This window comes from Lagenorhynchus albirostris, chromosome 18 (genome assembly GCF_949774975.1).
Source record: "Lagenorhynchus albirostris chromosome 18, mLagAlb1.1, whole genome shotgun sequence".
In the NCBI taxonomy this organism is placed as follows: Eukaryota; Metazoa; Chordata; class Mammalia; order Artiodactyla; family Delphinidae; genus Lagenorhynchus; species Lagenorhynchus albirostris.
Genome location: NC_083112.1, coordinates 61218073 through 61244886, shown reverse-complemented (window position 1 = coordinate 61244886; position 26814 = coordinate 61218073). Strand labels below are relative to the sequence as shown.

At 37.1% G+C, this 26814-nt stretch overlaps 1 protein-coding gene across 1 annotated transcript in view; it reads right to left on the bottom strand.

Moving 5' to 3' along the window:
- GPC5 (glypican 5) overlaps window positions 1–26814 on the bottom strand; it is a 1366876-nt gene that overhangs the window by 1112952 nt on the left and 227110 nt on the right. Inside the window, exon 3 of the mRNA XM_060129314.1 lies at window positions 12282–12970. Coding sequence (XP_059985297.1) covers window positions 12282–12970 — 689 coding nt within the window. The remainder of the gene's footprint in view (window positions 1–12281; window positions 12971–26814) is intronic.

Below are 26814 nucleotides of genomic sequence, written 5' to 3'. Positions count from 1 at the left end.
TAAGTCACATTGTAGCATGTATCTGTACTGCATTCTTCCTTACTGCCAAATAACGTTCCGTCGTACAGTTATAAAACATGTTATTCATCCATTTATCAGTTGGTGAACATTTAGGTCATTTCCACCTTTTGGCTCTTATGAATAAAGCCGCCACGAATATCCACATATAAGTTTTTTGTGAACATATGTATTCAATTCCCTTAGGTATATACTTCGGCATGAAATTGCTGGGTCATATGATAACTCTATGTTTAGCATTATGAGGAACTGTCAAACTGGTTTCCAAAGTGGCTGCATCATTTTACAATCCCTCCAGCAACGTGTGAGTGTCCAAATTTCTCCACAGCCTTAACAACACTTGTTATTGTCTATCATTTACCTTAGAGCTATCCTAGGGGGTGTGAAGTGTAACTGCCTCCTTATGATTTTGATTTGTACGTCCTTAGTGACTAATGATGACAATATGTTTTTGTATGTTTATTAGCCATTTATATACCTTCTTTGGAGAACATCTCTTTAAACCCTTTGCCCATTTTTATTAGGTTACTTTTTATTGATGTGTTGTCTAATTACATTAATTAGTGCCTCCACTTAAACATTTAACTCGGAGAGTGTAATACATGACAGGGATGTCTTATTCCTGATTTTAAAACAAATGCTTCCAGAAGTTCCATTGTGCTCTTGGAACTATATAATAGTTCTAACATTTTTTAGTTTTCTGTTTCCATCATGTGTTAGCTTTAATTTGAATGTCTATTTCCATTACGTTTGTATCTTACTTCATGGTTACGTGTATGTCGATACTATTTGGCACATTCCTAAAAGACATTCAGTATGAAGTGCATCCTTTATTATGATAACATATACTTCATTTCTTATTTGTTTGATTTTTCTTTTTTGTTTTCTGTTTTCACTGCTGTCCTCCATTCATCCTCTGGGAATACCCACTCCAACTCTCTGTTGACCTGTTTAAGTCAGCTGACCCCACATATGCCTCCAGGGTGGGAAAATGACCCAAGGGTGTCCAGCCAGAGTATGAGCAGATAGTTCAGAGAGATGAATGGGCTCAAAATCAAAGCAATGAGCAAGCATATAAGCGATTTTGATCCATGGGAAATAAGTTCTGTTTTTATTCTTGCTAAACTACACAAAGATGAGCCTAGCGATTGTATAGCCTACCTTGTTAGCACTTGGGGACGGTCTGCCTGAGAAACAAGCCAAGACAGACTAAAGCTTCACTGAGAAGTAGAGAAGCATGTTAATAACATTCATGAGGAAATAGATCAAGTCAGATCTTCAGCTACCTGTACCTTTTGACCTTTAGTCATGTGACTTAATAATTACCCCCCCCCAGGAAGGTTTAAATGAATTTGATTTCCTGTCACTTCCAAAGAATCCCATCCATTATAATAACTTTTCTAGAAACTTTTTTTCTCAATGTGAGAGGTCACAGTATAATTTTCAAAAAGATAAAAAATGTGACTCTAAAACTAACATATGGGGACTTCCCTAGTGGTGCAGTGGTTAAGAATCCACCTGCCAGTGCAGGGGACACAGGTTTGAGCCCTGGTCCGGGAAGATCCCACAGGCCATGGAGCAACTAAGTCCATGCACCACAACTACTGAGCCCATGCACCACAACGACTGAGCCCATGCATCACAACTACTGAGCCCTTGTGCCACGACTACTGAAGCCTGTACTGGCCTGTACAGCCAGTACTCCACAACAAGAGAAGCCACCGCAATGAGAAGCCTGCGCACCGCAACGAAGAGTAGCCCCCGCTCGCCACAATTAGAGAAAGTCTGTGCGCAGCAAAGAAGAGCCAATGAAGAAAAAGAAAGAAAGAAAGAGAGAGAGACAGAGAGAGAGAGAGAGAGGGAGGGAGGGAGGGAGGGAGAGAGGGAGGGAGAGAGGGAGGGAGGGAGGGAGGGAGGGAGGGAGGGAGGGAGGAAGGAAGGAAGGAAGGAAAGAAGGAAAGAAGGAAAGAAGGAAAGAAAAACTAACATATGACGAGCAGTTGTGAAATATTTGTTCAATTCCTTAATGAGGGAAAAACAGCCCAGTAAAGCTGCTTGACAGTACATACCAGTGTTATAGTCAGTGAAAGAAGGAACCCCAGAATATTATTCTAAAATGAGATGTAGAAGATGATTAATATTTTTCAGGTAAATAAAACAATAACTCTCCAGTTTGCTTTCTCTATCAGATGAAAATAACTTGTGATTCAACAGGACAAAAATTATTTGTAATGTATCGATCTTCCGTAAAGTAACATCTGACTCTACAGAGCATAGTAAGGTCCTTATACACAGAAATAGCACTGAGTAATGTTTGCCTTCTTTTCATTTTTTTGGATTATTTTTCCCCATACTTACTACTTTATTGACGGAAGCTATAACCACCTATCATTTGACAACATGGTGGATTTTTTTAGAATCCTTCTCTATCCAGTTCGAGGATAAAGGTTTCCTAACCCTAGATTAAAACCTGGAGGTCACCTTGAAATGCACAGTTCCTTGCGCAACAGTGATATCTAGCATCAAGCATCTACTACTGGTTGATGTAATGAGGTGGGATCTTCTTCAGGTAAGACTATTCATATAGTACACACAAATACAGCTCAAGGTCATTGATGAATTTAGTATGTAGCCTAAAACTGACTCTCTCACACCCTACCACGCACTTTTCCTGGCTTTATTTTTATCACTATTTATATTTCCCTTGCGTAATTTTGACACCAAGAGGGTTCCGTCTACTTATTCTAGTCTCCAAATGAACACACAGAGATAGCTGAAAATGGAGTAAGGAGAAGGCAAGCCTCAATTTTAAAAGGTAGGAGAGTCTACCTGTCTCTGCTGCTGAAGGGTTAGATGTCAGCCACTAACCCTTCTGGTCCACGCAGTCCCTGTGGGCTCAGACAGAGAAGAAAAGTGGAAGGGGAACAAAAGATCACAGTTAGACTGCACATTCTTGAAATGTGAAGACTTTGAAAATTCCTATGATTTCTTCTTTAGTTGTTAAATGTGAAAACAGAGAAGTGAGTCAAAACCCTACGCAGGGCCCATCATAAGGCCACTCACACACTTGGCCCCTACACACTCAAGGCGAGCCAGACACAAACCAAGGGCACACGGAGAGCCAGAGTCTTCTCTGATCATCGTGGGCTGGGTTAGATCTCCAAAGCCACAGAATGAAAAGTTCATTGAAGAACAAGAGGATCAGTGGCCACTGTCGGGGGCCTGCAGCCCTTCACCATGGAGCTTCCCAAACATAAACAACTACAGACACAGAAAGACATTTCCCTGCTTAGTTCTTGGGGCAGCCAGGAAACACCTAGTATGGCCGGAGCTGTTGGCCATCCCCTCTGCCCTATGGAGCCTCGTCGGTACCCCAGCGTCATGTGATGTGACCGCTGACATTGTGGGTTCAGATGCGGGGGGCACATCTTGAGAGGCACTGTTTTTCTCGTCACTTATACCACTTCCAGTGAGGAATGCTCTGGTTTCTATGCACCATGGACATTCTGGGCAGAATTCTCAGTGCAGGGCTGTATGATCTGTTATGGCCATAGGAACGTGGCAGCCTGAGTTGAGTCATCAGTGGCCTTGGGGGCCATGGGGAGCCCACTGATGGCTGTGATGCTCTGTGTGATACTGAACCTTGGAGACTCCATGCCCAGCAGTGGCAGTGCTGTCAAGGAGCTTAGCACAGGCCCAGATCCCCAAGAAATGCTGTGAGTGATGATGGCTTTTATAGTCACAGTGAGGGTTTTGTGCTTAAAACTTTGTATTTCTATGCAAGGAGACACAAAAAACTGCCCACTGGAGTGTCTGTCCTTCTAAAGGAAAAATATCAAATTATTGAGAAATTTAGCTACTTTGGAAAGAGTCTGGAGACCTTAAATCACCCAGACTGGAAGCCAAACTTGAGAACTTACTCTAAGACATGGGAAATGTGAAGACCATGAATAAAGAGCTGAGAAGCTACATCTCTTTACTTGGGCTTAAGCCAAATACTTACAGAAAGGAGAAAAATCTAAATGTTTACAAGTTCAGCTGCTGGCTGACATTATAAGCAAGATTAAATATTTTAGGAAACACATCAAAGCAAACGAAACAAGGTTACAACCAAAAAAGCCTTCAAAATCCATCAGAAGAATGGAGGACAGCTTCAGGTAGCACTAACAGAGTCTTTGGAGGTAAATTCCAACCTTCAGAGAAGAATAAAGCTGCTTTCATAAAATCTCAAAAATGGAAGGGAAGAATGAGCAAAATTAATTTAGAAGAAAAAAAAATCTCTCATAAAACCTTGCCTTTGGATTGAGTTTTTAATAATAAAGAGAGTCTGATCAAGACTCTAAATGAACACTTGCTAGAGAGGAGATATTGGGCTGCTGTTCTGGGGAAGGACAACATGAAGTGTGGAAATGTGGAACTGCATATGTCAAAGGCATCAGAAAATGGAGACCTCTTAATTGGTGAAGACAAAAGATTGCTGACTTATGAGACTGAGTTAATACCAGTTTACAAACTCTCAAAGAAAAAAAAAGACAGCAAATGTACACAAAATTACATGCAGAAGCTAAAATTATCAATGCACTTAAAAATTATCTGCATTAAAAATCAAAGCATTAAAAATCTCCAACCAAGAAAGTGTTGTTGCAGTCAGAAAACACTCAGGCAAAAAGGGAGAGGCAAAAACTCCAACAGAAATATCGCATCCTTGCTGCACTTAAGGAAAAAAAACAATTTTTTATGCAGTATCCAATTTAGAGAGAATTTATACCATTTAAGGTAGAGGAGAGCTGTTCCGAACCAGCCAAAAACATCAGTAATGTATATGAACAGCTACACACTTTAAAAATTCAAGCAAAAATTATTTCAGAAAAATTAAAAAGAATCGCTGGTTATTATTAAAACCTTCTTATTCCCAGAAGACACAAGCTCATATTATGGGTGTAAGAGTTCTGTTAGCTCAGAGAAACCTCAACGACATAACAAAACAGAGGCATACATGATGCAAAAATTGAGAAAGAAATTTAAAGGTTCTGAAAACTATCCTTCCATTCCCGAGTTCCTAAAAAGTATATTTGATAGAGTCTTGAGACTACAATCAGGAATCCTCCAGATTCCAGATCCCTGAGGAAGGAGAAGCATCTGGCTTTGACGGTGAGGGAATGAAAAATTTCATGCCTGAAGTCTACCAGTTGTCAACCCCCAAGCTCCCTCCACCGTGGCCGACTCCATCCTCGGTCAGCAGGTCCTCCAGGAGAGAAAGACAGAGCTGCGTGGTTAAAATCTTGATCTTAACAAGAAAGCATGTAAAGAAGAATTGAATAAAAAGGGAGTCAAAAGCCTACAAAGAAGAAGCTATCAGGCAAGGAGCATAGTAATAGCTTTCACAGAGCTGATGTGTAAGATGTCCAAGATTGAGTTCCTATCTTCAACGCATTCCATTCTAGAGTACCAGGCAGGACAACTGAAGATGCAGACATTCATTCACCATAAGGGTGAACTCTCCAACGACTAGAGCTGTCCACAAACCTGATGGACCATTATTCCCAGAGATCTGTGTCCAGCTTTCCCTTTATAGGACTTCAGGGCTTCGTAAGACATTGAATAATTTTTTTTCTTTCCCAGGAAATTAAGTAGAAATAAAGAATCATGATTATCAGTGCTTATTCTCAAGTAATTCATACCACAATCTTGCTCAGAAAGGTAAAATCACAAATTAATCATGCAATATTTTTAAAGTCTTATAAAATATCTATCCTTAAATTATGCAAGCTTGTTATCCAATGTGTTCCTAAAAAAATTTAGACTTACATGTGAGGTACCTGGATCTTGATTGGTCCTCACCACTGCCAATCACTTCAAGAGAGGTTATCAAAGGGCCAAAGAGGACACCCCCTCCTCCCATGATCCACATGTGCAGGGAGCAAGTCTCCAAAATATGAAGGATTTGGATCTCATCAGGCATGTAAAGAAAATTCTTACCAGCTGGAGCTGAAAATATTATAGAAATATCTCAATTTTTCATTATGTTTGAGTAGAAAATCAATGGACAATAGGATTACCCTTTGACTTAACTCTAGTCAGAAAATTTTGTCTCATTCCACATCTGAAAAGAACTCAATGGGCCTACCATTGAGAGGAAAACCCACTAATTATTGCTACATGCTTTACTGCTACCATTTCTGTAAGAGCAAGCTCCCTGTCACTATTTAGTATCCAGAATTAAGTGGGTGAAAACCTTTCAAAGTGATCTCTATCTAGAATGATGAGTTGGACTGGATGACCTTCTCATAGTCTAATGAATCTTCCTTTTCTTTGCTATTAGCTTATAGATTTTTCTATTTTCAGTTAGCCCACTTTCATTGGATTCTGTCTGAGCTTTTACTTTTGCTCTAGAAGCTTATGTCTTCCCCCTTCAATTGTTGCTAATTTAATTCTTATGCCTTTCCCTTTTCTCTTGTCAAGCTCCAGTCTTATTCCTCAAAAGAACCAGCTCATCTGAACAATATAATAATTACAAGTTGGACATTAGCCCAACCCATCAGTTAAACAAAAATTAGGCAAAGGTAAAAATGATATTTTGATGAAGATGTCATCAAGATATATCAAATGACATGATGAAGATATTTTCAATGAAGTCTTGCCCACCTACTCATAAACTTTGTCCACAGGTAGCTGATTTATAACCTTTGGTCACAGCCCTTTATTCTCTGTTAGCCAAGTACAAAAATATACGTGAATGAAAGCTCCTAAAAAAATAAACTTTGCTTCAGAAATAATGCATTGTTGGCTTTTTGTATATTGTTGGAAGAGGTCATCGAGAGGACATGACTGCCAGTTGACACGTGAGCGGGACCCAGGAGATCAGAGGCTCCTTACCTGCCCCCACCCCCCATCTTTGGAATGTATATACCACCCACCATTCCCACACTAGGGGCAATTTCAAGGACACAGACTTGAGAGAGTAATGTGTTGCCTTAACCTTATTTGTCCCATAGTCCCTATTATGTAAAATTGAATACAGAGTGATTTTTAGGAAAATATATACCACACTATGGAAGAAATAAAATAAAATTAGTGCTTTACCATAAATAACCCAGGCTATCATTTTAATTTTCCTTTCAATTTATATATAAAGATGTCATTGAGATACCTAAAAACACATAATTAATTTATTAGGCTTTCATTTTACAGTTTCAGATAAATGTCGATGTGTAGAGAAGCAGTGATCAAATATTAGTTATCACAACAATGTAGTTTAATTAGAGTGCATTAGTGTGTACAGTTCACCTTAAACTCAATCTCGAAAGGTATGGAAATTGAAGTACATAGCTATCCTAAAGTAATCGGGATGCAATCAGCTGAAACTGTACTAACAGTGCAAAGGTAAGAGATGTGGAAAACTGATTTTTTATTTACAAATACAGAGTGGGACTTTTATTGTTGGAAATTATGCTTTGGAACCCAGTACAGACTTAAAAACAGAAACTTTCTGTGGCAGCAATTCCCATTATAGGAGGCTCCTCGTTTCCCTAGGAAGTTCCCTCTTCCCGAAGATACATAGAATGTACAGCTATTGTATACACAGAGCCATTTTAGAAACTAGCTGAGAAACCCCTGCACATCAAGCAAATGAGAAAATACCCACATGGAAACAGGTAGCACAGGCTAGAGGGAACCCTCAACTCCCAGCTGTGGAAACACAGCACACAAAAACTAATGAGATGCAGCAAAAGCAGGAAAGTTTATACTGATAAACACCTACATTAAGGAAAAAGAAAGATCTGAGATAAACAACCTAACTTTATACCTCAAGGAACTAGAAAAAGAAGAACAAACTAAGCCCAACATTACCAGAAGGAAGGAAATAACAAAGATCAGAGCAGAAATAAATGAAACAGAGACCAGAAAAAAAGAATAGAAAATATCAACAACACTGAGAGCTCGTTTTTGAAAAGGTAGAAAAAGGACTAATCTTTAGCTAGAGTAAGAAAAAAATGAGAGAAGACTCAAGTACATTAAATTATAAACGAAAGAGGAGATATTACAACTGACACTACAGAAATACAAAGGATCGTAAGAGACTACAATGAATAATAATAGGCCAAGAAATTGGATAACCTGGAAGAAATGGATAAATTCCTAGAAACATATATCCTGCCAAGACTGAGACATTAAAAAATAGAAAATCTGAACAGCACCAATAATGAATAAGGAGATTTAATCTGTAATTTAAAAAAAATTTTTTTTAAACCTCTCGACAAAGTAAAGCCCAGGACTAGATGGTTTCACTACTGAATTCTTCCAAATATTTAAAGAAGAATTTTATTTTGTCAACTAGATCTCAATAAAGCTGAAAAAACCTTTTTATTTCTAAAATTGTATAGACTCAACATTCAGTTGAGTTTCTTGGTAACATTTGTTCCATTTAGAAGAGGTAGAAACATTGGAATTAACCCAGATCCTGCATTCTCGTTTCTTTAATAAGTTAAAGCATTCAATTATATTAATAACTAATATTCTAAATTTAATTAATAGCAGATATAATTTTTTAAAATATCAAGTTTTTATTTACAAAATCAATAATTTCCTACCAAGAAATCATTCAATCCTTTAAATCATTTCCTACTAAAAAATCAATCATTCAATCATTTCCTCACAAAGGAATTACTGTTATCAAATAATTAGCAATTAATATCCATTAATATTAAAACACATTGTAGACTTCTAAATAATATTTTATAAAAATTCCAGTTTTGGGGTTTCCCTGGTGGTGCAATGGTTAAGAATCCGCCTGCCAATGCAGGTGTCACAGGTTCGAGCCCTGGTCTGGGAAGATCCCACATGCCACGGAGCAAGTAAGCCCGTGCACCACAACTACTGAGCCTGCACTCTAGAGCCCGCGAGCCACAACTACTGAAGTCCGCGCGCCTAGAGCCCGTGCTCCGCAACAAGAGAAGCCACCGCGATGAGAAGCCCATGCACCACAATGAAGAGTAGCCCTCGCTCACCACAACTAAAAGAAAGCCCACGCGCAGCACCAAGGACCCAACACAGCCAAAAATAAAATAAATAAATAAATTTAAATAAATAAAAATTCCAGTTTTTTCTTCTCCTTCAAGGAACATCTTTACAATTACCCACTTACGTTAAATGCCCATTTAAAATATTTTTTGAATTCTATACCACAGTAAGAAAGAGGTGTTCACATTGAAAGCATTTAAAACACCAGAGAAATCAATGAAGTATTTATAAAGAACATATGTACTAATAATTAGTAGGCTTTAAACAGTTACCACGTATAAGACACTAACCGAAGCTCATTTTATTCTCATAAGAACTCTATGATGTAGGTAGTGTTTGTTATTGCCCCATTTCACTGAAGAGGAAACTCAAGAAAGATTAAATAATCAAGTTCCCAAACTCACAGCTAGTAAGTGGTAGAGACAGATGGGAAATCCAGTCTGAGAGTAGAGTCTGTGCTTTTAATCTCCATACTTTGATGGCCTCTGTTAATGCTTTATTAGATTTTTGTCTTAATCCCCAGAACGATTATAAAATTGAAATGCTCTCTTATAAATTAGATTTTGTTTCTTTAATGGTTTACCAAATAGAAGATATTTATAATTTTCTCAGGAAACTGAGAATTTTTTTTTCCAGTTGAAATTCATCCAACGGAAGTATGATACATCAGGTACCCCTATGGATTTCTTAAAGTAGCTGTACGTATTTACTGAGGACTAGACTTGAAAGTACTAGATCTCAGAGATTGCTTTGGGAATGTGAGAAAGTCATTATTTGCTGGCTCACCAGTAATTTATTTTGAATTTATTAAATTCATTGATGTGTGAACTGGTTATCAAAGCTTGATAAACAGCTTATAAATCACTTTGAAGTTGGCAGAAATAAATATAATGAGCCAATTTTCAAGGAATTTAAAGTCAGTTTCTCCTCTGTCACCATAAGTTAAAAAGAATGTCTCAGTTGTTTTATTTGGAAAAGAATCTACAATTTATTAGTAATAATTGATGTTTTTCAAGATAGTTAAGGACCATTTATTAAATGAAATAGAATTATTTGCTTAAAGGAAAGAATGCTCTTTGAAAATCCACCAAGGAGCTTCATATGACAAAAATGTTGTTAAAAATTTATTTATAGAACGCAAGCATGACGATGATTCTAATCATTTATAATACTAAAGTAACCTGCTTCACCGAGGTTTGCTCAGGGCTGGTCCTAGAATATGGAAAGAATAAAGCAAGCTTCTCAGGTACCAAGTACCTACGAATGTCAGAGCCTTACCTTGTGTCACTTAAACCATCACTTCCTTCTTCACACAGGACAAAACAGACTCAGAGGGTTTTAGTAGCTTGTTCAGACCACATGACTAATGAGTAGGAAACTCAGGAGTCGAAACATGTCTATCTAACTACAAACCTGTATTAGTTTAGCCTTTGGAATAGAAAAAGTAGATATTTTTCTATGTGATAAATTTTAAGGATACAAAAAGGTCCTCCTGGGGCTTCCCTGGTGGTGCAGTGGTTGAGAGTCCGCCTGCCGATGCAGGGGACACGGGTTCAGGCCCCGGTCCGGGAAGATCCCACATGCCGCGGAGCGGCTGGGCCCGTGAGCCATGGCCGCTGAGCCTGCGCGTCCGGAGCCTGTGCTCCGCAACGGGAGAGGCCACAACAGCGAGAGGCCCGCATAACGCAAAAAAAAAAAAGAAAAAGAATCTTAAAAATCAGTTCACTTATATATATTAGAAAACTCTGGCCCTGAAAGGTTAAATGGCTTGTCCGAAATTATATAATAATTCAAATCTAGACTTGGTTTCAGATTTCTTGTACCTGTTTTCCTTCTGGAGATACTCAATATTATTGATGTTTTGTTTCCTGACCCTAAATGCTTATTCCTCATAACTATGAAATACATGAAACCTTAGAATTCTATTATAAACCTCATTTTGAGTTGGTTTATCATACCCCTTGCAAAAGTTTTGGTGCATGTATGATCTCCCTAAAGGAATGAGATACTGCAAAAAGACCAGGACCATTGCATATGGTTGGGAGCCTTGTTGACTACATAAGGATACCCAGTTGAATGAATCAGGAGTGAGAAGTGAAATCCAGCTCACGCTGGACCTGCTGAGCCACAGCATGGCATGACATCCACCGAAAGATGACACCATTTCTAATTTGCATAAAGGTACCATATTGGCTCACACAGGTACTGCAAAGACCTTGGAAGTTAGCAAGAAAAGGTGGGGTATGTGCTTGGACATAAAGATTTTCATATCCAATTTCTATTGGAAATGAATGAAAGGAACAGACTTACAAAGCCAATAATGAGAATGTTTATTAATTCAGTAAATCAGTGCCAGGGTGGGAAGATGTACTCTGTTGGCACTAAGAGTATAATTTTATTTCAGGACAAAAGATTTAGGATAAACAGCAACAGTGTGTCTTACTTCACTGTATAGGATGTGAGAACTATTACTAAAGGGGCTGGGAATATTTTTTGAAATGGTTCTACAGAAGGTGAGTGAAATAGAAAACTCTTATGTCCTTTGATTTGATTATTTTGTTTCTTAAAGTCTCCCTGGAAGAAAGCACTGTGATGCCATATATACCATGTTTTAAAAAATCATCACACCACGATGGCGCCAGATTCTGGAGCGTCTCTGAAGAAACACTTTCGAAACCTAAGATATCAAGTGTTCATTTAATGACTATACAACTGGCATTTTCTATTTTAAAGCTGAATACTTTTGAAATGCCAACAATAACTACCCATTTTTGGAGTACCAGGCACCATACTAGGTAGTATGCCTACACGATTGCCTATCTTCCCAAAAAAGAATACTCCGAAAGTTATGTGTTACTATTTTCTTCTTATCAGTGAGGAAACTGAGGCTCAGAGAAGCTAAGGGACTTGAGAATTACTGGCAGACAGCAGAACCAAGTCTATACTGGTCCTGATTTTAAAACTGAGCCCTCTCTACCTCACTGAACTAACCCTATAAGAAGACTTCTACTTAGAGGAGGAACTGGTATTTTAGCTAACCAAAATTTTTATGTAAGATGTAAAATACATTTAGAATTGAATATGATAACTCATGCATTCTCCTACTATTTCCTAAAGTATTAGCTTGTTAAGCTGCCATAATTTAAAGTACATGATGATGTGTTTATAATCCACACACTTTATGTAATATATAGCTAATTGTTGAGTTCTAAGAAATCAGTAAACACTGAGTGGCTGCTTACCTGTTCCGATAATTTCTGTCCGTCAAGGTGAGCCTGCACCACAGCATCATTAACGAGCAAGTGGAAGTTCAGCAGCACGTGCTCAATGTCGTATGTCCCATGCATGGCATCTGACAGCTCTTCCAATGACAGGATGTACATATACCAGTGTGGGTTAAGCTCTGCCATGTGTGCCAAGCAGCCTCGCACGACGTTGAGGCAGTATCCCATGCAAGGCTTACTGAGAGTCAAGCCTTGGCAGTGCGGGCAGTACTGCATCCTCAGGAGGGCTCTGCTGCACTCTTTGGAGAAGTGCAGATGGTCTGTGGTATTGATGACTTCAATGCCCAGATTCAGCGCCTGCAGAAATGTGCGACTGGGCAGCAGCGATCGCCCCATCTGCCCCAGTACTCTTTTGGGAATATTACCAAATGGACTAATGTCCCGGCGGGCCATCCGGATGCATTCTGAGTATTCCAGGGAACTGTCACCAGGGTTAATGAGATGATTGTAGACTAGAAGGAAAAGACTGTCAAAGAATCTGTTTACGAATTCTTCAGGATTAACATCCGCACCAAATAAATAGAGCCCTACATCAGTGAAGAACTCCTGGACGGAAGCAGCGGCCTCTAAGGCCATGTTCCTGTAGGTGTTGCAGAACAGTATACTGGTGTAATTTTCTGCTTGTCTGATGAGAGTTTCAAGGGTTTCTGTAACAAAAGCAGAAGTAAAGGATGCAAAGGCTTAGTATTCACATTAACACTGTTCATCCATCTGCTCCAGACAGTAAATGAGCTTAATGCAGCAAAACTAACCTAAGAATCTAAATGGCAATGCTCAGCCTACTAAACCCAAGTTAGCTTCCCAAGGATAACGCCTGGTGGAAGGTGGGCACTACACACGACACACACATTTTATAGATATGTATTTCCTAGGATCAAACACAAAAAGTGCAGAAATCAAAAAGAAGTTACATGTATAGTAAATTCTTATTGATTTTATTCATAGTCATTCATAACCTGCTAACGAGAGAAAAAAATTGTCACTAAGAGAACAATTTCCAATCATGAGTTCATTATTTATAAAAGACAATGACATTAAATATTTGACTCAACACTTACTGTATTTTTATGATTTTACTTTTTTCTTTTCTTTTTTTTTTTTTTCAGAATGAAAGCTAGTAGATTATAGACTAGTTACTACAAAGAGAGGTTAAATTCCCAAAGGGAAACCTGAGAATTGTCAGGCTTCCAGAATGTTCAAATTAAAAAGAAAATAAAACATTTCATGATTAAACCATCCTTAAAATTGTCAAACCTTGTTAAGCAGTGGGAAAATCATAAGTTGCATTAACTGATGAAAATAAGTAAGTGTGTGACCACCTTCTGAACTGTCTATCAACTGTTGTTTTAATCATCTTATCTTCAAAGGCTTTACTGTGGGATATTTCATTATCTTACTTCTATAATGAATGCTTCCAAATCAATTTCTCCAGAGAAAGAACAGAGAATGATTTATCCACAAATTAAAGGAGGTTATAGTAATCAGCAAGTGAAAATTGTATTTCAAAATGATAGCTTTAGACAGCAGCCAACCACCTCGGATATCCTAGTAATTACATTTTATAATTAGCCTAAATATGATACTGGACTGTGTCGATATATAATTAATTATAAAATTCATCAATAAAATTATCTCCCATAACCCCACTCTTGCAGTTATTTTAAATTAGGTTGTAAAAGACCACACAATAATTCAGCAATCAAACCACTGAGTATATTATAAAAAGAGATGAACAGTAGAATAAAATGAAATGATAAAAGCAAAGTTGCAGGGAGAGCTACTAATGAAGTGAAAATGTGTCATGAATATGCCATAATGTCATAAAAACAAACAAACAAACAAAAAATTTCATGAAGAACACAGGCAGATAAAATACAATACCATGTATTCTGATTCTATTCCAAGACTGATTCCTCTTGAGTTCCCAGCTTTAGTGTGGTATTTCAAGGTGCATGCTATAGACTAAATGTTTGTGTCCCCCCAAAACTTCTTATGTGGAAACTTAATTTCCAATGTAATGGTATTTGGAAGTGGAGGCCTTTGGGAAGTGATTAGGTCGTGAGGGCAGAGCCCTCATGAATGGGATTAATGACCTTACAAAAATGACCTTACAAAAGAGATCCCAGAGTATTCCCTTGCTAGTTTTGCCACACGGGGACACAGCCATCTGTGAACCAGGAAGTGGGCTCTCACCAGACATGGAATCTGCCGGTACCCTGATAAATTTCTGTTGTTTATAAACCACCCAGTCTACTGTATTCTGTTACAGCAGCTGGAACTAAGAAAGTGCCCCTACCCTACAATCAAAGGGGACAGCTTTAAAGGATGTTGCAACTCTATTGCAACACAGAGCACTCCAAACAAGATTGTCAACTAGGCAGGGCTCCTGTGTTTACCCACACCTCTCCAGCGCCCACTAGAGAATAAGCTACGTACTATGTATTCAATGAAAGTGTGAAAGAATGGAATTAGTAGGGTGACTGAAGCCTTCAGTTCAGGTTAGCTGCCCTGCCAAGTGAGACTGCATTAACACCAGGTTTCCCCAAATGGCCTGATTACCTGGGCTGTGTGGGGAAACTACACATCACTGGGTCTCTGCACCGGAGTTCCAACTCAGTAGATTTGTCTTGGTTCAGGAGCCCCTATGTGACAAGCAGCCCCAGTGATACTTTCGATCTGGCCAGGTTTTGAAACACTGCAGTTGCAGGTAATCTGAGACACGTTCTCTATGCAAGCATTCCACCATGACAGTCTGACCCCAGAGCTGCAATTTCAGCCACTACACTGTCTCCACAGACCAACAGGAGTGAGTGTGAAAAGGAAATTAAACCTTTGCAGTTGGAACTAAAATAAAACTGCTGAGACTGTATTTTTTTCTTCAATAATACAGGCTCATTTTGTTTCTCAGCAATTTGTGGCTATGAATTGTGAAGTTGCAATGATTTTATTTACCAATAATGGTTAAATAGCAATGTTTGCAAACAATTTAGGGTTTTTTAAAAGATAAGGATAGAGTTAAAGAAACCCATATATCACAGGCACTCTTACATGCTTTCCACCAGGTTTTCTAAGGTATGTGCTATAGCTGCATTTGTGTCATTGATATCTGCCATACGATTCCCTGTACAGTTAATGTAGAATGCTTCCCTAGGCAATGCAAGCGTTCCATCTGATTCCTGCCAACTCTAAATGATGTTCAAAGACACAATTTTTTTAAAAAAATTTTAAAGTAAAAAGTAAAGTGTTTCTTTATAAATTCCATTCCCATTAAGTTATAATTTATAATGACTCAGGAATATATGGGATTTATCTTTTCAGATGCTATAACTCGTAGGTTTTGCAAGTTTATTTTATGAAAGCAATATTGAAAATATATTTAATATTTAGGAGCATCCATTCAAAATAAAAATGAGGAAAGTATTTCTAAATATTGTTATTTCTTTATAAGGCTGCTCTGCACTACTGTCAATAAACTAAGTTGACTACTGTTTGAGTTAATAATTAAAAAATAGATTTCTGAAAAGGTCTACAATTTTTTACCTCAGACTAGTTTTCCTCTGATTTAGTTTTATTTTTTAAACAAAATAACTAAATAACTGGTAAAAATTAAAAAGTCATATTAAAGCAACATTTAAAAACTTTCCCTTAATATTGTACACATTAAAATTTTAGTTTTCTTAACGATATATTGATTTTACCACCCTTTGAATAAGAGATTGCACACTCCCAGATATCAACATCTGATTAAATACTGAACACAAATGGCTTTTAAAAATATTTATTCTACAACAGATTTTCACTATGCTATTAACCCATCACAATATAAGGATTTTTCTTTCAATCTGTGTTAAAATCTGCTATTGACATATTCCAGTTAATTGAATTCCCTAAACATATGTTACGTGTTTTTGAATGTGTCTATTTGTGATTCTATGAATAAACATTTCTTAAATTCAGTCAATTGTGAGAACTGTTGTTCTATAATATATACATATGATTCTTTAATGCTTAGGAATAAACATACTTTTATGAATCTTTGGGCCTAATAACTTCATAAATTTTAATATATAAACACATATCAGTAACTGAGCAATCTAGAAGCCAGCTAATTGGATAATTTTGTTAGTAATTTTTTCTAAAACGTTCATAAAATCAGAAGTTGAATTTACTAAAATTAGTTGTTTGTATTAATTCTGAATTTGCTAAACTATCATTTTGTTCTCCTACTATGTTTACCACGAAGTTGAGTGCTTTCATTTTATGGAATTAACATTATGATTTTAACAAGAATTTAAACTTGTCAAAGGAATTGTCAAATGAACAAAATATTTTGCAGTTCTGAAAAAAGAATAACTGACATACAAAACCAGCGTTTATAAATCCAAGGTAGATTGGGTGCTGAATAATTAATCAGATCTACTTAATTATTAAAGAGAAACTATACAGTTGCTTTGATTACAAAGTTTTAATAAATAAAAAATACCCCTTACTCAAGCTATACAAGTAATAGCTTTTTATTGATGTGCCTAAAATTGTAACATATATTTAGAATAAACATTTGTTAGGTTTGCTTAAGGAATTTAAGAAATAGTCTAGGAAAAATGATCTTTTTGTTGTATTTCCATTGAGAATTTCAACAAGCTCTTCTTTTCAGTGATATCAGATCAAGTCTATCAAGGCAGGAAGTTCCAACTATCCTTTTAATGCCTAAGAGTGGTAGATTGCATTAAAAGCTACAATCTAATCACTGACTGAATAAAAACATAATTTCTCCCATTATTTCTCAATTTTTTATGAGAAAATTAATTTATGTATTATCTCATTAAGTAGAAAGTGAATTTGGAATGCATGAAGTTTATCTGCATCTACTTAAATTTTCTTTTTTTAAAAAATTTTATTTATTTATTTTTTATACAGTAGGTTCTTATTAGTTATCCATTTTATACACATCAGTGTATACAGGTCAATCCCAATCTCCCAATTCATCCCACCACCACCCTCCCGCCACTTCCCCCCCTTGGTGTCCATGCATCTACTTAAATGTTCAACATTAACATTCTGTGAAAATTTAACAACAAAACACCTATGACTAGAAAGTTTATATTAACTTTTTCCAGCCCACATCCCCTTTAGAGACATTTTGTTATAGGTACAAAGAACTACTGATGCTTAAATCAAGCATTTAAATTTAAATAAAACTGGTGGAGAAAAAAAATCAGGTGATATTGATTTGAAATCAAATTTGACACATTGAAAAGTCAGTGAAGATTTACATGCAGGTAGGTTTTTTGCAATGGGAGAAACAATATTTATGGGGCTTTTATTGCTTTAAAGATTAAGTTGATTTCAAAACTAATGATCATGAAATAACTGTTATAGTAACCTCCCCAGCATGACATGAACAGACATTTTATGACCCTTTTCATACTTTTTATAATTTTCTATATGTGAACATTTTAAGATACAAAATTTGAAGTGCCTATTATAATTTAAGGCCACAGACATCCTCAAACATAGCAATGAAAAAGATGAAGAAAGATTAAATCATATCAACCATGGATAATCAGATGATTTTACAATGTGTATCTGTGTTGAAGAGAAATTTTTAGAGTAAATTTACATATTTGTGCATTACAATTCTCAACTCACAGATTTTGTTACTGCAACAGATAATTCATTACTATCCTGCTACATTAGAGCTAGTTTGTGCCAAAAACTATGTATCCCGCTGTACTGCATTACAGATAGATGAAGAGATAGCTAGATCATTTTAAGAGCAATTTCTCAGTCAGTTTTTATCACACACATTACAATGAATTGTAATTCCTCCTACTTTTTTTTAATAAAAATGCCTTCCAATTATTTTATTACAGTCACATATAATAATTCATTTAATTATCAGAAGATCATTATAACTACTCTGAAGATATTATAAGAAGCAATTACCTATTTCTCCACTCTATGTTTATACTGAATTCACCCCTATGACATTTGCATATTTCCTCAATTTTTTCATGTGTAGTTAAGTTTTCCAGAATGTTAATTTAATGACATATCTTTAAATGTTATACAGTATGATTTATAATATCATTCTTCAGAAATTAGTCATCTATACAAATAAATAGTGAGTGTGATATTAATCTGTATCACCAAGAATTAACATATTGGTAATTAATCTGGTCTCCTAGGATAAGCACTGCATGGAAAAATGCTTTCTCAACTTTTCTCCTTCCTCATTTCCCTCTCCATTAATTTGGTCATCATGGTGCTTCACATCTATTTCTAATATCATTTTATAATCATTTATTTCCTAAAAGTCAATTTATGATTTTTCAAAGAGTTTAAACTCAATTAAGCACTTGTGTAACTAATAAAATCAGTGCAGAGCAGAGACCTCAATGATGAAACAGACCCAGCCATGAGGAGAGGGGAGTGATTTGCAGGTTCAGAGGAACTGGAATGCAAGGTTCTGAGCTGTGAAAAGCTTGTTGACTTTGGAAAAAACAAAAGTTAAGTCAGTGTGATTGGAGACCAGTGAGTGATGGAGAGAAAGGTCAGAGAAGCAGGCAGAGATCACAACGGCCTCACAAAACCATGGAAAGCGGTTTGGGGGCTTAATATGTAAAATGGGAAGCTACTGAATAATTTTAAACATGGAGACATGTGATCTGGTTTGCATATTAAAGGATCACAGTGGCTGCTGTGTGCAGAATCAACTGTTGGGGCAGGGGCATGACTGAAAGCAGGGAGTCCAGGGAATGGGCTTCAGTAACATAAGTAATAAGATGAGTGACAGGCACTTAAGGCTGGACTACAGTGGTCGTGGGCCAACTTGCAAAAAGTGATGGCACTGGCCATAGGTACTGAAGCATAGCCAAAAGGATTTACTGTTGTACAGCAAGTGTAGGGTGTAGAGGAAATGGATAAATGAAGGGTAATTCTGAAGTCTGTACCTCAGCAGCTGGATGTACACTGGTGCCATTAACTCAGATAAGCAAGACTATGCATGCACTGTGTTGACGGTGTGAGTTAGAAATTAAAAGTTCTATTTTGGACATGTTAAGATTGATAATGCCAATTAAAAATTCAAATGACATTTATCAATACACAGTTAGATAAAACAATAATAATTTGGCTCAGGGGAAAAGTTGAGGTTGGTGATATAGATCTGAGACTGATGAGTCATGGTGCTGGATGAAATAACCCAAAGAGAGAAGATTGGGAAGGGTGCAGAGATTCAGGAAAAGGAGGGTAGCCAGCAGAAAGAATGGGAATAAGAAGGCAATGAAGGAAAGGGAAAATCAGGAAAGTGGAGTGTGCAAGAAACCAAGGGAAGAAAGTGATTCAAGTAGAAGAAAGTAATCCATCATCTCAATGCTATTAAGAGGTCAACTGAGATGAGGAATAACAATTGACCATGGAAACTGACAAGACAGACTGCTCTTACTGACATTGGCAAGATCTACCTCAGCAGAATGTGAGCACAAAAGAGAACAGGAATTGTTAAATTCCATATATATGTGTTAGCATACAGTATTTGTCTTTCTCTTTCTGATTTACTTCACTCTGTATAACAGACTCTAGGTCTACCCACCTCATTACAAATAGCTCAATTTCATTTCTTTTTATGGCTGAGTACTATTCCATTGAAGCAACTATAGACAACGCTCTTGCAAATGTTTCCTGCAACGGATGTAGAGAACCAAGGCCGATGCCCAAGGGATATATGAGGTCAAAGGTTTCTGGTTTTTTGAGGGTGGAGAATTTACTGGATGTTCATTTGCTGATAGGAGTACTTTGATAGACAAATAAAAATTGATGACTGAGGAGGGGGCATGGGAACTGTGGGAGAATATTCCTTGAATAAGAAAAATAATGTGAACTAGGGCGTGTGTGGAGGCCAGAATATTGGATAGATCAGTGGAGACTGAGGTAGCCAAGAATGATGGCAAGAGAAATTAAGGGAAAGAAAGTCAGTAATAAAATCTTGAGTTGGTTAGAGATGATAACCAGAAATCTGATAAATGACAGTATGTAGTAGTACATACTAGCTACTGGTACTACTACTAGTACTATGCTAGCAGGTTGTGAGTCTTTTGGCAGGTACCAAGGGGAATTTTCTTGAGGAGGATGGGAGTAACAATGTGGATAAAGGAACACGCACCTCCTCCTTCTATTAGTTTCCTATGACTGCTGTAGCAAATGACCACAAAATTAGTAGGTGAAAACAATAGAAACTTATTCTCTCACCATTCTGGATACCAAAAATAAGAAAAATCAGAACCCCTGGGCTGAAATCAAGATAGGGTAAGCTGAGCTCCTTCCAGAAACTCTAGAAGAGACTGTTCCTTCCCTCTGCTGGCTTCTGGGGGCTGCTGGCTTGTGGGCAAGTAACTCCAGTCTCTGACTCCACAGTCACACTCTCTTTTTTGTACATCTCAAATCTCCTTCGCCTCCCTCTCTTAAGGACATATTTGAGCATCTAGGGCTCACTCAGATACTTCAGGATAATCTCCCCATTGCAATATCCTTGATTTAATCACATCTGCAAAGACCTTGTTTCCTTATAAGTAACATTTACAGGTCCAGGGATTAGTCCCTGATATCTCTGGAGGCCAGTATCCAGCCTATTACAATACTGATCATGGAAAACCAAAAATGTCTACCTTTGACTAGCAAACTCAGGAGGCAATGATTCTAACCTAGACTCTTTCGTGTACCAATTGAATCAGCCATTTAACTTCCCTAAACATCAATTTTATCTTTAATAAAATGTATGTGATAGTGCCTGTTCTGACTGTGGGATAGGGTAAGTACAGGGTGATACCTGGTGAACTCTCCCTCCTCTCACGCCTACATCCTGTGCTAGAAAATGTTTTACGAATCGCTGTAACCTCCTGCCTTTTCTGAGGGGTCATGGGTCCCTTGAGAGAGGGATCTTGTCCTGTTCATCTTTATATCTCCCAACCCTTGGCCCATGGGAGCTCAATACATTCTGATAGGTTTAGGTTTAAGTCCACTCCAGTTAAATACTAGTTGCGTGACTGCAAATTTCTTAATTTCCATATGCCTCATTTATTCTCATCAGAAAAGAAGTAGAGTAGTGGTACCTATTTCACAGGGTGGCTGTGAGAGTTAAATGAATTTGTACAAGCTACATACTTGCATAGTGCCTGCAGGTGGAAAGTGCTTGAAATACATTAAAGAATCATAATAATAATAATCCCTCATTTCTGCCATGTACTTGCATATCATAAACTAGATGTTTCATTAAGTTCTTTTGGTAAATTAATTGACTTGATTTTCCAACTCATAGTGTGGATACTCTTAACAATAACAATAATTATAAGAACAATAATAAAAATAATAATTATTATTATTGTTATTATTATTCCCATTTTAAAGATGATCGAGCTGAAGCAACAAAAACGTAAGTGAATTTCTCAAGGTTTACATAGAAAGTGTATGGATTTAAATCCAAGCTTCCTGGCTCCAGAGTTTGGGTTCTGAACCTTTAGGATACATGGTCTCTTTTTAAATACACTGAAAGTCTATTTAAATTATTTGAAATTGGGATGTTTGGTATGTATTTAAGCCCCAAACAAAACAAAACTTTATATACCTGAATAAAATGCAAAGATTTCATTGTTAATTTAGCACATTGAGCCATTATGCGGAATAATACAAATTAGCTACTATAATTATTCCTCTTTTTGGAAATTAACTAATACCATTAACCAACACTATCACTATTACTATAGCAAAAATAAATGAAGAGAAGGCCCTACATGTGTTGTGTTGGATCAAATAAGCTGTGTATTTTCTAATATTTGGAATTATTAACTGAAAAATTCATCCTTATCTCTGAAAAGAATACCATGTAAGATCTTTATCACCAAAGACATGTGGAGAAGGAAATAAAAACTGCTTGCTCTTTTACCACATCCAACCTTCCAAAAAAAAAAAAAAGTTTATATTTGAAGAGACTGTAAAGGAAGATGCACCAGGATTTAGTTAGAACAAGGAAGTCAAGTTCCGTTCAGAGATAAAGGTTGAGGAAATAGGGATGGTTGCTGGTAACAGTCTTCAAGTTCCATTAGGGAAGGGTGGAAGGTTTGGGCAGGCAGAAATAACTGATTGGGTCAGATCAGGGGTCGTCCTGAGCCACTGACATGGTTCAGAGGTCTCTAGCAACCTCTTCCTAACCAAATGCAATGCTATTCTCAGGGCTCACACTCTCCTGGTTCCTCTAGCCCTGAAATCTAATGATATTGATTCTCTTCCATCCTATACGAGTACATTTATTTTTTCTTTCACTCGTTCCTCTAAATCCTAGGCCAGATTTTTCAAAGCCATGGTTCTTGTTCCATATGACCTTGTTCAAAATATAACACCACTCAAATAATAGTACATGAAACCCCCAAGCTGATGACTCTGAAATTTACATACATTCCTCAGTGATTCCCAAAGTTTTTGTTCTCAGGCTCCTTTACATTCTTACAAGTTACTGAGAAACCTGTAGAGCTTTTATCTTGGAGGGTTACATTTATAAATATATATTATTTTAAAAATAAAAATTGGTAATTATTTTAAAATATTTACTAAATACACTTAAAAAATAATCATAACAAACTTACTACATTAGAATAAAGTACATATTTTGGAAAAAAACCCTGTATTTTCCAAAAAAACATGTTAGTGTGAGAGTGGCATTATCTTATATTATTGCAAATTTCATTAATATATGGCTTAATAATCAAAAAGAGCTGGATTCTCATATCTGCTTCTGGATTGAACTTGTTACAATATGCTGTTTTGGTTGAGATATATGAAAAAATCCAGCCACATACATATATACAGTTGCCAAAGGAAGGCAACTTGTATGATGATATATGTAATCATCTTTCCGGATAATTAACATTCTTCTTTGATGTAATTAAGTGCTTGACCAAAACCTGACAAGTACTTAATTGCAATGTCCTACTGGTCTGTATTTTACTATAAATGGTTTGGTTATCCATGCGTGATTTTGTAACTTATGCACTGACATTTGAAAAATATTGGTTCATGCATTATTCATATTTTCCCAATGCTGACACAGGTCATCATATCTGTAAGTATTAGGAAACTTTCAAGTTTATGGTGACAGCTGTAAGTTTTCTAAAATTCCAATTTTCTCTTGAAAGGTCAAATGTTAAGCACTGCCAACAACGCTGTAAGATGTTTTTCTTAAAGTGGCAGGCTCATCTCGGTCAACTTTGAGAAAATGTCTGCCAGTACCCAGGTCTAAATCATCATATTTTGTCTGTCAATCCTTTCTTTTCATGAAAAAAAATGTGTTCAGGGGCTTCCCTGGTGGCGCAGTGGTTGAGAGTCCGCCTGCCGATGCAGGGGACACGGGTTCGTGCCCCGGTCCGGGAAGATCCCACATGCCGCAGAGCGGCTGGGCCCGTGAGCCATGGCCGCTGAGCCTGTGCGTCCGCAGCCTATGCTCCGCAACGGGAGAGGCCACAACAGTGAGAGGCCCGCGTACCGCAAAAAAAAAAAAAAAAAAAATGTGTTCAGGAAAAAAAAGTGGCTAGTTCAGCTTGCAATTCAAACTGTGTAAGTGCCTTTCATCAAGGCAGCCATTATAGGACTTCCCTGATGGTGCAGTGGTTAGGAATCTGCCTGCCAATGCAGGTGACACGGGTTTGATCCCTGGTCCGGGAAGGTCCCACATGCCGCGGAGCAACTAAGCCCGTGCACCACAACTACTGAGCCCACGTGTCACAACTACTGAAGCCCGTGTACCTACAGCCTGTGCTCCGCAACAAGAGAAGCCACCGCAATGAGAAGTTCTCGCACTACAACAAAGAGCAGTCCCCGATAGCCACAACTAGAGGAAGCCCGCGCAGAGCAACGAAGACCCAACGCAGCCAAAAATAAATTAATTAATTTTAAAAAATGACAGCCACTATAATTCAGTATGCCAAAGACAGACTTCATGTATTTTCATGTCATCACACAGAGTATAGAAAATATATATAACTGAGGGTCGACGTTTAACAAAATTAATAATTTTTACTGCTTCATCAGGACATTTTTCAGTGAAACTGGATTTTTTTTTCCCTGCAATTTTGTAGATGTAAAGAATACAATGACTACAAGTACAGTTTGGTGGCACTAATCTAATTTGTACTAAAGCTCCAACAGTTTTGCTCACCACTGTGTTTGCACTGTCAATGCAAAAGCCAGTACAGAGAAATCGGCAAAGCAAGTCTTCATACTATGAAAATTGTTTTGATCTCCTACACATCCTGAAAAGATCTTAGGAGCCTCAGATGACACTTGGAGAATGGCTGCTGAAGCAAACACTTCCTAACTATTTTTTAATGCCTAACATCCACCTGGATCTCTTTTTGCCTACTATGCCCTTCTACTTTTCTCTGCATCTGTCTGACTTTCTTATTTCATATGTTAGGATCAGCCTTCTAAGCATCCAGGCTCAGAGTCCTGGGACTTTTCATTCCTATTTCATCCTGACTTTCACCTATGTATTTAAACACAATGTTCACTCAAGGACCAAGTCCAGATTCCATAAACCTGAGCAAAGCAACGCAATTTTATTTACGCTGCTGGATCTCTAAAGCATGCTTAAAAGGATATCCAGGTGCTAGAAAAGCCCGTTGTCAAGTAGTATGTGGCATTCTGAATTAAAAGGAATCAGTTGGATTTACAGTCCCTCTAACTACATAATTATACTGACCTCAGTCTTTCCTTTTAAAGTCAGCTCTATACAATCCACAAACTCACAAAAGCAAATGATTCCCATCTAATACTGAGAGTATCCTCTAAATAGTGGTGGTTCAATTTACTCTGTTATTATATTTATTTATTATTTACTTAATACATTTATTTATTTATTTTGGGGCTGCATTGGGTCTTCGTTGCTGTGCGCAGGCTTCTCATCGCGGTGGCTTCTCTTGTTGTGGAGCACGGGCTCTAGGCACGCAGGCTTCAGTAGCTGTGGCACGTGGGCTCTAGAGCGCAGGCTCAGTAGTTGTGGTGCACAGGCTTAGTTGCTCCATGTGGGATCTTCCTGGACAAAGGCTTGAACCTGTGTCCTCTGCATTGGCAGGCGGATTCTTAACCACTGTGCCACTAGGGAAGTCCCCTGTCATTATATTTAATTGCATTTATTTATCTCATTATGTCAAATCACTGCAAGTCATTGATCATATTTATTGGTCTAAGAAATATCTTTAATTTATATACTCTTCTAGAGAATTTTCATGGATTTGTTTTCCCCAAATAGTGAAGTACAAATATGTATCTTAGCATCTTACATCTTCCCCATTTTATGGTTCCTGGGATATTTTCCCACAGTATAGTGTTAAAAATACATTTGTTTGTTTCTATTAGCTTTATAGTAATGGCTAAGGAATTTCACTGAGCAATACAAGAATAGTCATTATATAAATTCACACTAAAGTAAAATATTGATGAGGTCTAACCACCTTATGTTATAATATTAGGAAACTAAAAAAAAAAAAAAAAATTTAATTCCATCCTGTAATCTCTTGATTTTAGAACATCCTAGCCATGGTCCTCCAGATCTGCTGCATTGTGTTGCCAAGTGTCATGTTTGAGTGCCAGCAAACAGAGAAAGAAATGGATTGAAAGTATTCACTCCAAAGTTACAGATAGTTTAATTAATATACTGTGTCTACCTTGACAAGAGAGTAACTCCCTCAGATGGCAGGCAATCTTTTAGACCATTACATTCTTTCCAAACAGCAGGAGGAAAAATTGCAATACTTTCTGATAACTGAAATGGGTTATAAAGCACAAAATCAATCAGACCGAGAAGAGTCTGTTTTGCTACAACATCCATTCCTACTTTCATAGATGTTGTCAGAAAAATATTCCAATAGTAACATAGTCAAAAGCACAAAGCATAGGAGGTAACAATGATGTGATTTACCTATAGGATGCTAACAGCCCTTTATAAATTTGCTGGAAATCGAATTTTTTTAATTGTGCTTCCAAAGATATCTTTAGAAATCTAAAATTTAAATAATTATGATTTCAAAGATATGACTTTAGACATAATATGGATTTTATTTATGAAAATCTACCAAATGCACCCCCCCAAATATTTGTTAAATAAAACTGGTAAAGCTTATTGCTACAATTTTACCAAACAAGGTCAAAGCATTTGGAATACCAGTGTATCAAGAACACAAAAAATATGATAGATGTACTAAAATTCATCTCCCAAATGCTCCATAATCAGTGCAGGGACTTTAAGCTCTCTCCTATTAAAAATAAACAAATACAATTAAGCCCTTCAGATAAAGAAGTTCTAGAACCGTTCTCACGTTCCACTGCCACGTTTAATTCAGTCAAAACATAGTAGTCCCCTTGTAGCCAATGCATCAAATGTCATAAAGCTAGAGTTAAAATCTATTTCTTTTTTTTTCTTTCATTTGTTTTATCGGGAACTGAC